This window comes from Pleurodeles waltl, chromosome 1_2, assembly GCF_031143425.1.
Source record: "Pleurodeles waltl isolate 20211129_DDA chromosome 1_2, aPleWal1.hap1.20221129, whole genome shotgun sequence".
NCBI lineage: Eukaryota > Metazoa > Chordata > Amphibia > Caudata > Salamandridae > Pleurodeles > Pleurodeles waltl.
Window position 1 is genome coordinate 99,529,594 of NC_090437.1, and position 17,041 is coordinate 99,546,634.

The following is a 17,041-nucleotide window of genomic DNA, read 5'->3' on the forward strand; positions in this document are numbered from 1 at the left end:
CATCCAACATAAGATCTCTTGGAAGACTGATTTAAACCTGATAGACAGTTATTCAACTTCACCCAAAGACAATGTATGCTCAATGTGTTCACGTGGACATGAAGCACCCCACAGCGGAAGGTGCTTCTGCAGGAAGGAGAATGCTGTTGAAGAGTCTGTGAAGATCTTCGGTTTGCCCTTCCATGAGAAGCGCAGTCTCGCTGGATAATGCATGGCGTATGTAATACCCCACTCCTGCAATTTCTTTTTGACAGGGTGAAATTTTCGGCGGGCATCTTGCACAGATTGTGTTAAATCTAGGAAAAAGGCTGTCGGATTTCCATTGCCTCCTGGGTCAGGCGGAGCACTTGGTCCCCATCTCTATAGTTAAGGAACTTCACAAAAAGGGGCTTGGGAGGAGCGCCTGGAATCGGCGAAGAGCTAATAACCTATGTGCCCTCTCAATGACTGAGGATTGGGAGAATTTCTCAGCGCCAAACAACTTGAGGAGCAAATTTTTAATAAAGCCTTCAGTGCGCCCCATAGAAATGGTTTCAGGAGTACCTAAAATGCAGAAGTTTTTTCCAAATATTATTTTTTTGAGTTGAGCTCTTCCAAAACCTTTATTTGCTGGGTGCGCATGTCTTCGACGTCTGAGATGCGCTGTTCAGCATCTGTGAGACGTGTTTGTTTATCTATATTGTCTTTCATATCGTCCATGCGGCTAGTCAAAGAGTCTAGCTTGCAATCAATAGTGCCGAGGCTGGTGGGCATTTCTCAGAGAATGGACTTTAGATCTTCAGCGGGGGAAGCACCCTTTCCTGCCCCTCCTCTTCAGGGTAATTGAGCAGTTTGTGGTGCTGCTTGGCATGTTTGCCGTTTTGAATCAAATGTGAGGTGCTGTTGCTTAGCATTGGCCTTGCCCATCTCAAAGTGTGAGCGCTGCAGTCACTCAGCAGAGCCAGAGTAAATGGGAGTGATGACACCACCATATGGAGCTAGGTGATAGTCAGTGGCAAGGCCCTCACCTACAACCTGAATGCGTCTGCACTCTACGCTGTTATGTGGTGAGGCTTACAACATGCAGGAGGGGTAAATATTATGCCATACCAGGCAGTTTATATTAATTAAGGGTGATCACATGTGTAGGCACTCTTGTCTTCACCCTTACTGCGTACTAGTTACTGGAATTGCCATCTTGCCTGGCTCTCCTGGCTGCTCTCTTCTCGGGGTGGGGACAGCTTCTGCCACGCTGGGTAGGGAAGCCGCACAGTGTTAGGCCGTGGCTAGGCCTCTGCCGCAAAGAGGTGCCGCGTGCTCCCCTGGCTTTTTCCAGTCCGACAAACAACAGCAAATCCCAGGGTTATCCGAGGAAGCGACTGCAGGTCAGCATGGCTCGCTGCCATTTCAGTCATGCAGGGCGGCGAGCAACGTCACAGGAACCCAGAATGCAAGGCGGCCCAGCAGCGCAGGTCTGCTGCAGGTAGCGTTCCTCCAGGGCCCACGCGTCAGGCACCACAGCAAGATCCGGCCTCTGCCAACTCAAATTGTACTGGCAAACATATTGTGCTCCCCGGCTGGTCGATGGCACAAGCCAAGCAGGGGTAAAAAGCAGGATATGTGCTCAGACCGGCGTTGCTCAGTCAAAACACCACCATCTTAGAGCAGCAATAGATCACTGCGATAGTTGCAGATATCATAGACAGAGAGTCTCATGTTAGCCAACGCACTGCCTCCTCAGCTGGTTCCTGCATACATCAAAAACGAAAGTTACCAGTAGATTCCATGCTTAGCTTTTATACTTGTAAAGAGGGAAATTACAAGGAACTGGAAAGCTGCAGGGAGACTTAGATCATGGACATGGCGAAAGGAATTTGAATGATGGGCTGACTAAAAAGGATCAGTGCTGCTTCGAGAGGCTAGACTCGGGAGAAAATCAATTTATGTCGGCAGAGTCTGGGAAGTATTGGTGGAAGCTATGAAGAATCTGGAGATTATCCCCCTCCCCCATCTGAGTCATACCCATGAACACCCACTCATGAGTAACTGGTACCCCAGCTATGAGATCAGGCTGAGCAGCGACTAGGCAGCAGCTTGGCCTGGGTTATAATTTAAACATTCTATTTGAAGTGACAATTAACATTTCACCTAGTTTATGACAATCTCTGTGTGCGACAGAGGGTAGAGGATGGGCAATACAGGGAGGGGGTTAGATTTCTTCTTGCTTTTACTATGGTGTCTTAAATACCAATGTGAAAGAGTGACGGACATGCGTATCGCAGCTGGCACTGTCTTTTTGTAAAGTCAGTAAAGTCTGTTTTCAAGAAAAATCATTGGGGCTTGCAGGCATTCTAGCAAAATGGGTTCCGTGCATTTCTTCATTTGGTATCACAATCATGTTTTAATTCTATCATCATGCATCCAATTTGTGTTTATTTTACATTTGCATGTTAAGTGCCCCACGTTGTTACAATAATGACATAGAATAGTGTTTTTAACATGGCTATGTCCATTCCTGAATTTGGATCTTCTTCACCTTCTACTGTGTGGAACAAGATTTCCATTCTGCATCATCTCGCCACCGCCTTGACAGCCAACTCCCCGCATTATTACACCAATACCAGAACTATAACCTGAATTTGCCACACATGGGCCATTCTGAAGGCCTTTCTGGGCCAACGTTGTTTGTGCTAACCTTAATTTCTGCTTGATTTTCCTCTATGGTGGCTCTAAATCATCACTGCAAAACTTTGCATATCGCAGGACCTAATCAAGGGGCTTTGACTGCTAACAGGTCACATTCTGCTGAGTATGAGAGCTAATCCCCTGGCGCAATACAAGAGCAAAGTAAGACACACAGTTACAAAGATTTCCTCCCTGAGTTTTCATTGCCACTATGGTGTCTGAAAACCTGTGTGACCTCCTCTTAATAAGCCTGTGAAGACTCTAAGACTCTTTAGACTGTTGGGTAGTCTTGTTTTCAAGCATTCATTTTCAAAAATATGTTTGAGAATTTCTTAACATCTAATCAGTTGGCAACTGTATTGCTACTTTGCCCACACATCATTAGGGACTACAGTGTCAAAGGATTCAAATCTATACAGATACCTCATCTTCGGTGTGCCATAGGTCTAGACTTTCTCTCCATTTTGGAAATCAACTTGTGAATGTGAAAAAATCATCACAACTCCAATGTACATGCACATATCGACTTCCAGGCACCTCCCTCCTGACACACTACACAGAGTGAATTCTCAACCAACGAAAAATTAACCTGATCAGTACTCCTGTGTGCAAAGGATCAACCTAACACCGATCTCGGTTAATACAACATTATAATAGAAGGTTAATAGGCCCTTATTTTGTATTTGTAACTCCTGAGCTGCTGGGCCTTTCCCCACCAGTGCTGAGCCCTTATTAGGCTATTTGGGGTAGTTGCGCTTAGGCCCCCATTTTTTTTCCACATTAGTTAGCTTTCTAAGTCAAATTTGCATCCTTTTTTCAACATCCTGGGAAATCTAAAAGTACCCAGAGTTTGTGGTTTCTCCTGGAGGAGACTGAGAAATTTGCCAAAATACAGCTACATTTCTTGTTTTTTAACCCCTTCCGTGCCGAGGACGGAACCATTACGTCCTCGGCCTGGAGCTCGGAGCGAGCTCCCTCCGTGGGCTTCCTCCCACCCCCCCCCCAAAGCAGGGATGGAATGGGAAGCCCTTCCCCTTCCACCCCGACCCCCACCTAAGTCCCCCCAGTGACATCTGATAATGTCAGTCCACATTTGCGTGCTGACTGTGGAAGAGAAATGCAAGCATTTCTCTTCCGATTATGTGATGGGGGCCTGAGAGGCTTCAAAGGGAAGGAAAGAAATTTCCTTCCCTTTGAAGTCTCTCAGAGTATTTCAAAAGCCAGATCGTAAAGCGATGCGGCTTTTGAAATGCCCACTAGACACCAGGGATTTATTTTTGTGTGAACACTGGCATGAGGGGCGCGACCCCTTGGGCAAGGGTCGCTCCCCAAGGGGGCAATATTTTTCATCCACTAGGCGCCAGGGATAATTTTTTTTGTTTGTTTTTTGTGTTTTTTTGTGTTTTTGTTTTGTGTTGGGGAGCGACCCCTTAGGCAAGGATCGCTCCCTAGGGGGCAAATTATATGTAGGCCATTTAGGCGCCAGGGATCATTTTTTTTGTTTGTTTTTTGTGTGTGTTTTTTTTTAGTTGGGGAGTGACCCCTTAGGCAAGGGTCGCTCCCTAGGGGCAAATTATATTTAGGCCATTTCTGCCCCCCTTGGGGGCAGATTGGCCTATTTTTTGAGGACAGTCTGCCCCCAAGGGGGGCAGAAACCACTAGACACCAGGGAGGTTTTTTTTTTTTTTACGCCAAATACACAGAAGGGGAGTGACCCCTTAGGCAAGACTCGCTCCCCGGGTGGGGGGGACAAATTTATTTTAGCCGATTTCTGAAACCCCCCTCCCCCAGGGGGGGCCCATCCAGTAATTGAGTCGTATCCATATGCTGTGCAGTGTCAAAATGTGAGCCCTCTTGTGTGTCCTTGTGTTTCATGCCATAGATCTAGGAGACCATAAGTGGCCATTATGTCGCGAAGCACCCTAGCAGCGGTATGTGAGATTGAGGGGATGGGAGCTATCTATGTTGCGATCTAAAACTAAGTTAAAGGCGACCCCCCTCGCCCCCCCCCCCCCCAAAAAAAAGTCTTAATAGTCAGTAAGTCACAGCAGTCCCACACTTGTTTATTAAGTGTGGGATCATCAGTATTCCCTCCATAAGTGTTTATTATAGTAATGGATTGTGTGGCTATGCATGCTGGTAGAATATTACATCTTCCCTGCTGGCCAGTTACTTTGGTTTTTACTATGAATGAAAACCTGAGCTGTACTAGTATGGCTGTACCAAGGGTGTATGTAGGAGGAATAACAGAAAAAGGGCCTGTAACAGCTCACGTGTGTTGCAAACCCCAGAGGTCTTTGTGGCCCCCAATGTGTGTCCTGAAGGAGTGCTATATCTGTTTAGTCGGGGTTGAGGTATGCTAGGATTTATCGTTCCACACGCAGCTTGCCTACCCACCAAATATTCCAAGAGATAAAGTTCACAGAGAAAATCATATTAGGTTTTGAGGTCATGAGCCAATTGGTATCCTGTGTGTGCCACGGTAGTACAATATGAGGTAGCTCCTACTGACCTCCCCCTCCCATAGTCCCACTTAACAATATGTATCATGGTGCTTTATGGCCGTTGCATTGTGATCTAACCCCCCAACTCCCAAACTAGCCAGCCCAACTTGACAGTGGAAAATATCCCCCCCCCCCTTAACAGTACCAAAATTAGCTGTCTATTGTAATCTCGGCAACCATGGCTATCATGAGGATCATGCATCTGGGGAGCTCCCAGCAGGGGAGGCCAGAGTTCCGGCAAGGAGTGTCTCCTAGTGATAGGAGGACACTTACTGAGCATACATATGGACATCTCAATATAGTAGGTAAACATACATGACAGCCAGAATGCATCAACTAATTCACGAGTTGAGATGATAGAGAAAATGTCTAGTACACAAAACAGTTGCCACAAGTGACCGAGATAAATCCAGCTGTAAAACAAATCTAGGGAGCTAGCAGAAATATTGCTTTGGCGCTAGTATGTACAGCAGCATGCCTGCAACAGTAGTATGCAGAGTCGTGGTAGCCGTGTTCACTCAGTGACGCTCTGATCAACTTCAAAAGGACTTTTGAACTACAAGATGGGGATGACCTCCGCTTCTTGAATTTGTTTAGAAAACTAGTAGCTGTCTGTGGGTCGCTGACGTATGTCTTTTTGTTGAGAGTTACCTTGTGGCGCACAGGATATAGTTTAGCTTATGGAATATTTGCTTGTCAAAGCTTTCGCTTGACCTGGATGTAGGTGCGTCAAGCCTCCTGCACTTTGTGTAAAATCAGGATAGATGGAAATCAGTGTACCATTGTGAGTGAGCAGCTGTTTCTCCCGGGCCAAGTGCACAGTAGTATCACGGTCCTGATAATTTAAGAGGCCAGCTATGATAGGTCTTGCTGGGGCTCCAGGGGGTAGTCTCTGCTCCAATGGGCAGTGTGTCTGCTCCACCGCAAAAATAAGGGAAAAACATCTACTCCAAATAATTTTGTGAGGAGGTGTTTGACAAAGTATGTTATGTTTGCCTGTATTTGTGGACTCGGGAAGACCTACCAGTCACAGATTGTTGCATCATTATCGGGACTCCACATTTTCATTCTTTGCTTGGGTGACCTCTAATACTTTCTTCTTGCCCAATACTTTTCTATTGTGGTGTTCGTGTGATCCTCAACATCTGAAATGTGGGCTTCTGTTGTAGCAATGCTTTTCTCTAGTTTGGCTAGCGCTGAGGCCATCTTGTCGACCTCCTGTGTGTCTATTGAGGTCAAATATTGCTGTATCTGGAGCAGAAGAGACTGTCAGGTTTTGCTCACTCTGGGTTCTTCCCAGTAGCAGAGTGGATCCAGTGCCATGCTCAAGTTCAAGAAGGGCCACTGCCCTGCTTCAGTACGCAGTACTGGCAGCCCACAGAGTGTTGCTGGCGATTCATCAGGTTGGGTAAAGAGAGGAAAAAGGCTATTAGTTGAGGCCGGTATCATCTGATATTCAGTGCTTTAACAGGCTATTGGTGCTCAGCGCGAAGAACCTCATGCTGGAGCGGCCATCTTTTAGCCTGGCATTCTAGTGCATTCCATAAACATAAATTAATACAGTTTCAATATATGCATCAATACTACACACCTGCTAGACTTTCACAATTTCTGGGACATGCCACAGGCCAATGCCACTGATGTGGCCTTATTGAATCTGACTTTATTCAAATGTCATGGCATTGCCCAGGCTTAACTTCTTTTTACCATTATATTTTCATATCAATTTCTGATATGCTTAACATTTAAATTGCTTCTCCCACACCAAGGTCGTCCTGCTGGCTGATACTTCAGAGCTTCCAGCTTACACCTGGTGCCTTGCATATCCTGTTCATGCTTGCTAAGAAATGCGTTGCCATGGTCTGGATGCAGTAGAGATGGCACCCGGTCTTGCGCTGGTCACAAGATGTTATGTTTTGCCAGGACATGATAGAACAATAGACCAAGATGGCCCCTTCCTCCTCATGCTACTTTGATATCTGTGTACTATTCCAATCCTACTTATTCTGCAACACTCTCCACTGTCCAGTCCGGGAGCACACCCCTTACGTTGCTCTGATCTGCACTATGACACTACAACTTATATATGTCACCTCTACTTGTATTAATTACAGTTGCGAACTGTACTATTTAACACTCAGACTGCCTATTTATCTCTGCTATATGCTCTGCTCCTGCCCTAATGACCGTGCTTTCTGTTAAGCTGTAAGAAAAACAACGTTTTTCAGTAAAATGATTGTACGGGTATTTTTACAGGCTATTGTAGATGCCTGAAATGCTAGCCAAATCTAGGACTTGCCTAAGAAATACCCAGTTGTATGTCCTGATTAAACTCTTTCACCTTATAAAAGTGTTTTTTTTCTGGCAAAAATATGTTCCTTCCTCTTTAAACCTCTTTGGCTTACTTAGCCGTACTTTTTTTAGTCAGATGCACTCATAAGAAATTCTCAGACCTCGTTAGCAGGGTAAATTAAAATATATTTAAATCAGGTTAGGCAAACTTTAGATGATTTATTTCCATCACAAATTCTCAAGCCATTAATTTGATAATGAGGACTACAAGAATATCGGTGGAGCTGTTCCACGATGACCAGATTGTAAATAACTCTAAAAGAGTGGCAACATCTTCTACTTGTGGGATTTGAAGTTTGGGTGGCAAAACATCTGCTGGTTTCCTTAACCTCTCCAGGAGGCATCAGGGCATTTGATGAGGCCATCAAAATGTCCGCCAAAGACACTGTTCTCTCCTTGTAATTTCTCTCCCGAGCTGACCATACAATTAAACTCTCAATGATGGAAGCATCAAATGCAATAGTTAAATGAACAATTACATATTAAACTAGAATAAAATTATGAAATACTTACCTTCTAATGATAGCAGAAACGGAGAAAGTTGAAGGCTTTGGTAATATTAAGCTGGTGCATAAGAGGCCGATTTTGAGAGGGGTTAATTTTTGACGTTTGTGTGCTGAGTTTGCACCTTTTTTTATTTCCACTTGATTAAAATCATTCTTAACTGCCTAGCACAGGCCTCCAGTTATGCCATAAAGTATAATAAAAGTATAATTTTTCTTAGGATAGTGTAAAGCAAATGCACCTTACTGTAAACATTTGTTTTAAATACCAGTTCATGGTATGGCACTATAAGTCGAAGAATACACACAGTTTTACTTTGCAATTATTCTTCGTCTTGTGTTTTTTGACAGAATACTCGATTGAAAGAGGGTATTTACAATATAAATCCGGATGAAGAACCTCTCCGTTCAGAACTACTGAGTGGTAAATTTACTGTGTTAGTAAGTATGCTGTAAGGGTCATTCAGTTAGGAAGTGATTACAGTCTATGAAACATAATTAAAATTACACTTATTTGCATGTCGAAAGGTACACTTCTTTGGAGACAGAAACTTTGGTATCTTTTCATCTGCACTGTTAATTGTATTGTGATAACTGTAGATATAGCCATATATCATTTTCCTCTTGAGGAATTGCAGAGTCACAGATTATGTGTTTTTAGTGTCAGGCAAGACACAGCAGCAGTATGATGATGATGATGAATGTGAATTGGAGTGGGGTTAACCTCAGTTCTAAATATCCCAAAGAATCTTTGGAGGAGCTCATATAAAAAGTACTCTTTAAAAAAATGTTTTATAGGAGAGACCCATAACCATATTTTTTAATAAAGAGAATCAGCGAGAAATAAGCAGTAAAATAAAAATGTGGCCCTTCTAGGAGTCATCTGTAATAAATCGGCACAGTAGACCAAAAAGGTGGTGTGTGCCTAGGTTCCACATTAAGGTATTTAACAGTGTCTCCTAACTTATGCATAGGGAAAAGCGCTTGTCTAAGGTTTCTCCAGGACTATGATTTCCAGTCTGCAACAAAATACTCTGGAGCGGGTCCCAGAGGCTACACACTGACTGTTTTATGATAGATTGACAGTGTCCGAGACACCAACACCAGTAGGGTAAGCCTACTAAAGCTGGAAAAGAGGATAGTGTGTTAAGGCTATATTACCAGATGGTTTTATCTCTGTGAAGGTCTGATCCCCTTTCTAAGTGCAGGCCACCCTCTGAATAAGTAGTACTGATTTCCTTCTTTCCACCTTGGCAAATACATTTTCAGTCTATCTTTGAGAGTGGTCAGCCTGGTAAATCTGTTGAGAAGCTGGCAAGTAGTTTTACTAAGGTACTCAAGTCACAGCCAGCATTGCTATTATGGCTGATAACCTATGATAGCAAGCATGCCAGCAGGTTTTCCTCAGGAAGTGCAGTCAGCGCTGGACCATGCCTTACGACAGCTTCAAAGCTGGCATTAAAATCACAAACTTTTACTTTTTTTTTTTTTCCTTCTTCTGTGAATGTATTACAAAGTCACGTGCTGTGTATAAATATTGAATTGTGGCTGTCGTCATTTCGTGTATCCTGAATATGTCATTATGATATTGACCCGTAGCCCATGATCCCACAGTGTGTATACAGTCATCAGTATATTTTAACCATTGAGCAGAAAGAAGCACAAGTATATTTGAGGGGAAAAAGGCAAGTGATTCATTGACTGGATTGGGAATCAAAAATGGCTTTAGATTTTGATTTTAGTGCATTAGGTCATATGATGAATATACTTCTTAAAGTGTTCTAATTTTGCTCTTTCTTCATTTTTCGTTGTTGGGCATGTCAAAATGCTATATGAGTTTTTTTCTTGTGTGTCATTTAAGTTTACATGCTTTTACTAAAACCTGTTGGTTTTCACTGATTCACAATAATAATCGGATTTGTTGGAAAAAGTAAATCCCTGACATATTACGCCATTGAGTGGAAACGGAGATCAGGTACTCATTCAGAAATGGTTCTGAAGAACATATCTGAAAAAGAACAGACAGAAAATTTCCATTATTTTTCATTAGCATTAGGAAAGATATTCCTTAGTTTCCTTGGTCATTCCAAAGACTCTAAAGCCTAAAATAACTGTATCAAACGTATCAGAATAAAAACATTGTTTAAAAGTTCCATGGAACAATTAAGCCACTGTGACCCAGAAGTCATCTGGAAACGCTCCGCTCTGTGACACAAACCGATTTTGTTACCCCATTGGTTCCAAAACACAATTTAAAGATGGAGGACTTCAGAATGGTTTGCTATTTTAAGACATTGGCCTGGCGATGACACCAAAACAATGTTAGCCCCAAATGTTGTGCATCCTGTAGATTGTGGAGGGTCTATAATTTCCACATTTTTCTGGGGAAAAAGCTAACTTTTGAGAAGGGACTTGATCTCGCTCACGATATCAGAAACAAGTAACATAATCTAGCAAGCATTCAGGTGCAGCATACCAGAGTATTCATCCTCTCTCTCAGGTACCTTACCTAGAAGAGGGGGTGCAAGTAAGACCTACTTTAACCTAGAGAATCCCTCACCACAGACTGTTGACCAAGAATGGATGGTGGTGTGAGTATATGTATTAAAGTGTTGCCGGAGACAACAAATGCAGCAAATCTCCAGTTAAGTGGAGACCTTATTTAGAGAGATATTTCGGACCGCGAGACTTTGGTTTCTGAGTAGAGGTGCACACAAATATTACTGACTTGCCATTCAATGGGGAACATATGTTTGGACAAGGAGTGCATGAAGAATTAGAGGTAATTGAAAAGATACCACCCATGTTCTAAATTCTTTTGGATCGCTCCCACAAAAAATCATTTTTGCAGTGCTCTTTATATTCAATGTGGCCCATGCCTCTGCCATATTGGCAGTCATTTGTGTCAGGTCAGGTGTTGACTTGGCAGCACAAGCCTCACTAAAGAGTTCCTCTCAAAGAGGAGGATACTCACTGGGAAGAGACTAGGTGTACAGGGGTGAGGCAAGGTGGTTTGCCAGAGGATCTTCATTCTATTGACTGTTTAGTTCTTTTCTGAGCACAGCATCTCAGTTTGGGGGAGGATGGCGAAGGGAGGTTGAGGTTATCATCAGATGCGGGACAGGCTAACCTTGGACAAGTGGGTGCAGCTGACAGTCTCTCTGAGACTATGCTTCAATGCATCTCCTGGCAAATGATGCTGTAGAACGGTGTCCACTTCAAATGTATTTCAAACTCAAGGGATTACAAAGAGGAAAAAATACATCACAGCTTTAGAGAGGACAACTAATACTGCTTGATCTACTTCATGCTGTTGGACACTTGAACCAATATATTTATATACCCGAAAGATCTGATTCAAAATGATTACCTAATTAGATGTGAGGCCACTATTGCTACGGTGAGTTTTCCTTTAAACCAATGACCTGAACGATTATTTTTTTCACACCTTCAAGTGTAAATCATTTTTATTGAAGTGTTTTAAGAGGAGAACAAATCCAGCAATAGATAACAGTTCTAACACAACAGAATATGAGTTTCCGTAAGTGGGCAGTACAAAACCCAGTGAATAGCACTGCACCAAATTTACATTGAAGTGTACACTCATGTCATAAATATTTCACTCAATAGGTCAACAACCTACGTGCATTGGATTCAAGCTAGCCTAGATGATGAACGGTGATAGCCCAAACCCGGTCCCAGGATGCTTGTTTCTGGTCAAGGAAAGACCTGGCTTGGCAGTTTGAGCTGGACTGTTCCCTGTTTCCATTGGGAGCAGGGTCAAGACTGATTTGCGTATGGATGGGTCCAAATTGGGGTGGCATGGTGGGTAAGAAAATTATGGATTAAACCCAGATCTTTGTGACTGGGGTGAATGTTTGCTTTGTACAGCATTCCATACATCATCTGTTATTTTTCCAATGAGGGAGGTAAAACAGGCGTTAAAAAAAAGGGGAAAGCTGGAAGTAAAACAAATTGGGGAAATGAGACTCGAACTAGGTGTAAATTTAGGAGACAATCAGGGTAAAGTGAAAAACTGCTATATGTCTCTGGCTGACCACAGTATTTATGTTCTGTACCTTCTCCGATGGCTCAAATGACTTCAGGTGTTTTCAAGTCCGAGTTACACACACCTTCTGAAACTAGTCCTAGAGCATCATTCGCCAGGAGATGCGTTAGAAGGCAATCTCGAGAGTCCAGAAAAGATTGTGCCGTATCTGTCTGTGGGAAAACATAGGACTTCAACCCTCATCACTTTAAAGTATTGAGGGTGCCAAAAAGCGGATGCTTCCAAGTCATCCAGGTTGTTTGTTGTGTGGAACTCGGTTCAAGGAATAGGAGGACACTCTGTTCATCTAGCTGCACAAGCAGCCATTTGGGGCTTGGCTGACAGTCCGCCAAACTCTAAATGTGGCTGGAAGACCGAAAGTTCTGGTGGACAGGGTACTCCGTCACACTTGTGACATAGTACCCTGTCCCCCAAACCTGAATTTGCCCCAAAGTCCCTCATCAAGGTCTTCATTCCAGTAATCTTATTCTCCATGTGTTCCATTTGGGTTTCAGCCACCACAATCTCCATTTGCAGTAGGATCCTGCTCCATATCACCTTCCTATTTTTCTGGCTTTCCTCCTTCACCCCTTCAGGAGTTGCTCCTCCCTTTTCCACACTTATTGTGCACATGAGTTGCAAAGCAAATCTTGCTTATCTCTTTTCCATCCCTTTGCTGATTTCCCTGCTGCTGCACAGTGTAACCTCTACCATCATATGAAAAAGAGTCTCTGGTTTGCACACTCCTGGGGGTGCCTCCCACAGCTGTGCAGTTCCCACAAACCAGCATTGACAAAACAAAAAATATTAAGAAAACAAGCAATAATTTGTAGAGTGTATGTGACCACATTTAAGCACATCTATTTCAAAATCAGGTGTTGCTAGATGGATTGTAAATTGTATTTAAGTATGTTCTGCGCATGAAAAAGGCACCCTTAGTGGATAACTCTCCGGCTCGGGCAGAGTTCACAACTTGTTAATCCAGAACACGACAACGGGTAACCAAGTATTACGAATAAGCAAAGTTTTTTTCTTTTCCTTACACTGTGACAGGAAAATTAAGAATTCATTAAAAGTCACAGTCGTGTCTTACCAGAACCATCTTTATTACAACTCTTTAGACAGCAACAATAAGTTATTTAGAACCCAATGAAATTTCTGCAATTCTGGAACTGCTTTTGATCTGCTTCAAAGACTATTGACAGCCAAAACAACCAAGTCAGGCCATCCATTTTAATAACACTCCTGTATTTACTTCTCCATATTGTGGAAAAAACTATTCGGCTGGTGTTCAAAAAGAAAGAAAAAAACCTAAAATGTGCATATCCTGATCCTGTTTTTTTTTTTTTTATTTTTTTTTATTTCATTATTATAAAGAAGATCCGAGCATACAAATTTCACATTTAATTGCATTTCCTGGAGAAGAATTATACTTGTACATTGTTTTCATTTAACACATTATCATAAATCAGATTACTTGCATTGAAACAAACTTTTATATGCTTTGAACAGTATGGATAACGCATGGCTATATGTCTTGGATCAAATCTTGATTTTTCAAGGTACAATTAGGGGTGGGGGGAGTTTTGCAGAGTTTGATTCTGTGGAATTACATTACAGTTTCTCCAGGTTCCACAGAATTCACCAGCAGGGCAGAGTGGGCATTTGGCACCATTTTCAAAATTTGCAAATTGCGCCCTCATGTCCAAAAATGGATGAAGGGTTGCATTTTGCCTACGAAAGTGGAGCAACTAACACTCAATGCCCTTGCATAATCTGCAGTAAATAAATGTTTTAATCACTGCAGAGTATTTAAGGGTTCGCAAAGTGGTGTATGCAATGGTTTTTAAAGTTTAGAAACCACTGCATTTCACTTTGCACCCTTAAATACTCTGAAAAGTATGCAAGGGCGTCAAGAGGTATACAGTTGTTTCCAAACTTTAGAAACCACTGGATTTTTAATTTATCTGTAATTCCACATTACAAGAATTACCAAAATAGAAAATTCTGCCCAGGCCTGGTTACAGTGCTAGGAAAATTGCCAATTACTGTCACGACCATAGCCAATTATTATCTGTATGTATAAAGCTTAACAGTTACATTTACAAAAGAAGTTGAAAATAAAATAGAGCAAAAGTTCAGGATTTTGACCGCTCTGCAGAATTCATAATCTCCTGTAATCCACCACCTGACACTAAATCATGTGAGACGAGCTTCTAGGGCCCAAACCTAGCAGTGTCTATGACTGCTTCTGTTACCATGCTAACCCTTTTCACTATAGGTGGCACAGAAACCAGTTTAAATGATTTCAGAAAAGTAATCAAAACCTGGTCTACACAGTCTGTTCTACACTCAAAGAATTACATTCTTAATCCTTTAAACATCTAACCACATAGGGTCCTAATCACGAATTGCATTGTGTACTATGTTTAGTGGTACTACAGTAGTACCAATTGTACTATAAAATGCTATTCACAAATCTACATGCAGAGACCGTCTCCTCTGTGTTTTCTCTACAGTGATCTCCTCCCTGAGTTTCTTGCACCGACTTAGTTTCTCCATGCGATAGTGGAAATGTTCCAGTGGCTTTGGTACCCTCTGGAGGACCGTTGAACCTCATGGAACCATAGGGGGCATTGTTTGGCGGTTCACTGACAGGCCCTCTTTTGGCCCCGAACATCACTCTGACTCCTCTGGAATCTCTATTGGTGCCTATGTTGTCCTAATACCTGGCCTTCAGCAGTTGTTCTTGCTTGAGGTGGAGATGTGCATGTGCAATCATGCTGGTGCCTGTCAGCTATTGGGAGACCATGAATGATGTTTTCGGTACAAGTGCTGTGCCCTGACAGCTTTCAGAGGCACCTCATGACACACATAAAGAGCTTTTTCAGCCTCTCCCTGTATTTGACACAGTACATTTGCTTGCCCTTTAGAACATAAGTAGAATAACTATGTCACCAAATGTAGATACATATCACATCCGAGGCTTCACAGGTACTTGAATTGCCTCTTGCTTCTGTGAAACTCAGGCTAGACATTCTCACTGAGGTCCTTCAAACTACTCCCACTTCAGTGGGGCCATTGTTTTCATTTAATGGGGCTCTTCTAGAGTCTGTGAAGGAGGCCAGGGCAAAACCTACCACATTGCCAGCAGTCAGTGACGCTGTGCCCAGGTACAGATCAGCGCTTAGGGATCTGACCTTTTTCAGACCACCTTTTGGTAAAGTGTCTTTATTTCCAGGTGTCCACCACCTCTAAGTTCAGTCCATGCTCCTTTACTATCAGTCTACCAGATAAGGAGTCTAAGAAGTTAGGAGTGGCAACAATTTTTGTTCAATGGCATGTGTGGCTATAGATACACGCGCTCTGCAAACTCCTGCCATCTTGTGTTGGGTCCGGATGTGTGCAACTTGTTTTTCTTCGAAAAATGTCTCTTGAGTTCCACTCGGTGATAATGCGCATGGGCATCAACTCCATTGTTAGATTGCTTTCTTTCCACCATTTGGTTTGGACGTGCGTTTCGGTGCTCCAGTTCGAGACAATTTTGGACTGCCTTCGGTACGTTGTTAACCTCTGCACCCGTCAGTATTGTTCCGTTGTGATCTCTCGGAATCAGAAGCAATCCATTGCCTATCATATCACCATTCTTCAGTTGTAACCATCGGGCCTCTGCAGCAGTGAAAGAGGCTCTTTCCATACCAGACTCCGAACCTGACTCTAAAACAGAGTTCGGTCTACAGATGCTTGACCTTTCTTCAGGACAGCACGCTGAGAGTGCCCATGCCACTGTCTAGCCCACCAAGTGACATTTGGTTCCAACCGAAATTAGGGCTCCAGGGTCACCACTGCCGTTGTAGGCACGGTGCATCTGTTAAGGATGCCCTGTCTTCGGGCTCAGCACCAAAAGCAAAGCTGAAACCTCCTGCTGCCGTATCAAGCCTACCAATCTCTGTGCTGAGCCGACCATCTGCCTCATCGTCTCTGAGCACCCAGGCTTCTGCTACTTAAGCTCCGACCACCTCGGTGCCAAAACAAAAACCAACTTCGGCTCCGAAAACTTTCATTTCAGCTCCGGAACCGAGCCTCAAGACTGTGACTGAAGGGCTCGATCAAAAAACAAAAAAATATCTATTCAACTTTCGACTGGTCGAATCTTGGTAAAAGCAATGCAGTCAGCACTTACACTATCAAAGAACCATGTTTCTTCCGAGGAGTCCATCGACTTACCTGTTCCTTCAAAAAGAATAAAAGGGACATTACAACCAGTCCTCAGCAGCCACCTATGCCTGCTTCTCTACCACCACCCTCTTCACCACATTACTTCTCTTAGTGAAATAGGAGCTATCACTCCACAATGAACCGCTTTCCAGCAAAGCCATCACCCCTTGATGATGCATCATCCTTCCAGGAGCTTATAGCTAGAGCAGCTGCATATCCCCAGGTCCCCTTGCACAAAGGCTCCATAGAAGATGGCTTTCTCTTTGAGATACTCTTCTACAACTAGAGCATGACACTACTTACCCATGCTAAATGGGACTGCTTCCTTCACTCAGATGAAATTTAAAAAAATCTGCTGCAGTCTAGCATTATTACACCAAAAGTTGATAAATAGTATAAAGCTGCACCGTCAAACCCATCTTATATCAAGGGCCAACGCCCCCCAGACTTGCTGGTGGTGCAGGATGCCCGTAAAGGGGCTCATTCTCAAACATCTGTAGATGTCTTTCTATCTGACAGAATCTCAACTCACTGATGCTTCAGGAAAAAGAGTGGCACTGCATGCAGCCGATAACTTGAGAATTGCCAACAGCTAGGGTACGATTGGGCCTACTGGGACGGAATGGGGAAACTCCTCCAACATCTTTCTCAGGCGTACAAAAAGAAAGAAGTCACCAAATTGTCCAAGAAGATAAACTCATCTCAAACAACTCTATCAGATGTGCTTTGACTTGGCAGACACGGCGACTAGG

General features: G+C 43.2%; 1 protein-coding gene across 8 annotated transcripts in view; it reads left to right on the forward strand.

Moving 5' to 3' along the window:
• LOC138297158 (tyrosine-protein phosphatase non-receptor type 9-like) overlaps positions 1-17,041 on the forward strand; it is a 766,145-nt gene that overhangs the window by 299,677 nt on the left and 449,427 nt on the right. For 6 of the 8 annotated variants that reach the window (XM_069236649.1, XM_069236681.1, XM_069236653.1 and 3 more), the window contains one exon: positions 8,375-8,464. The exons of the other annotated variants lie outside the window; for them this stretch is intronic. In XM_069236649.1, coding sequence (XP_069092750.1) covers positions 8,375-8,464 — 90 coding nt within the window. The remainder of the gene's footprint in view (positions 1-8,374; positions 8,465-17,041) is intronic. 8 annotated transcript variants of the gene reach the window in all.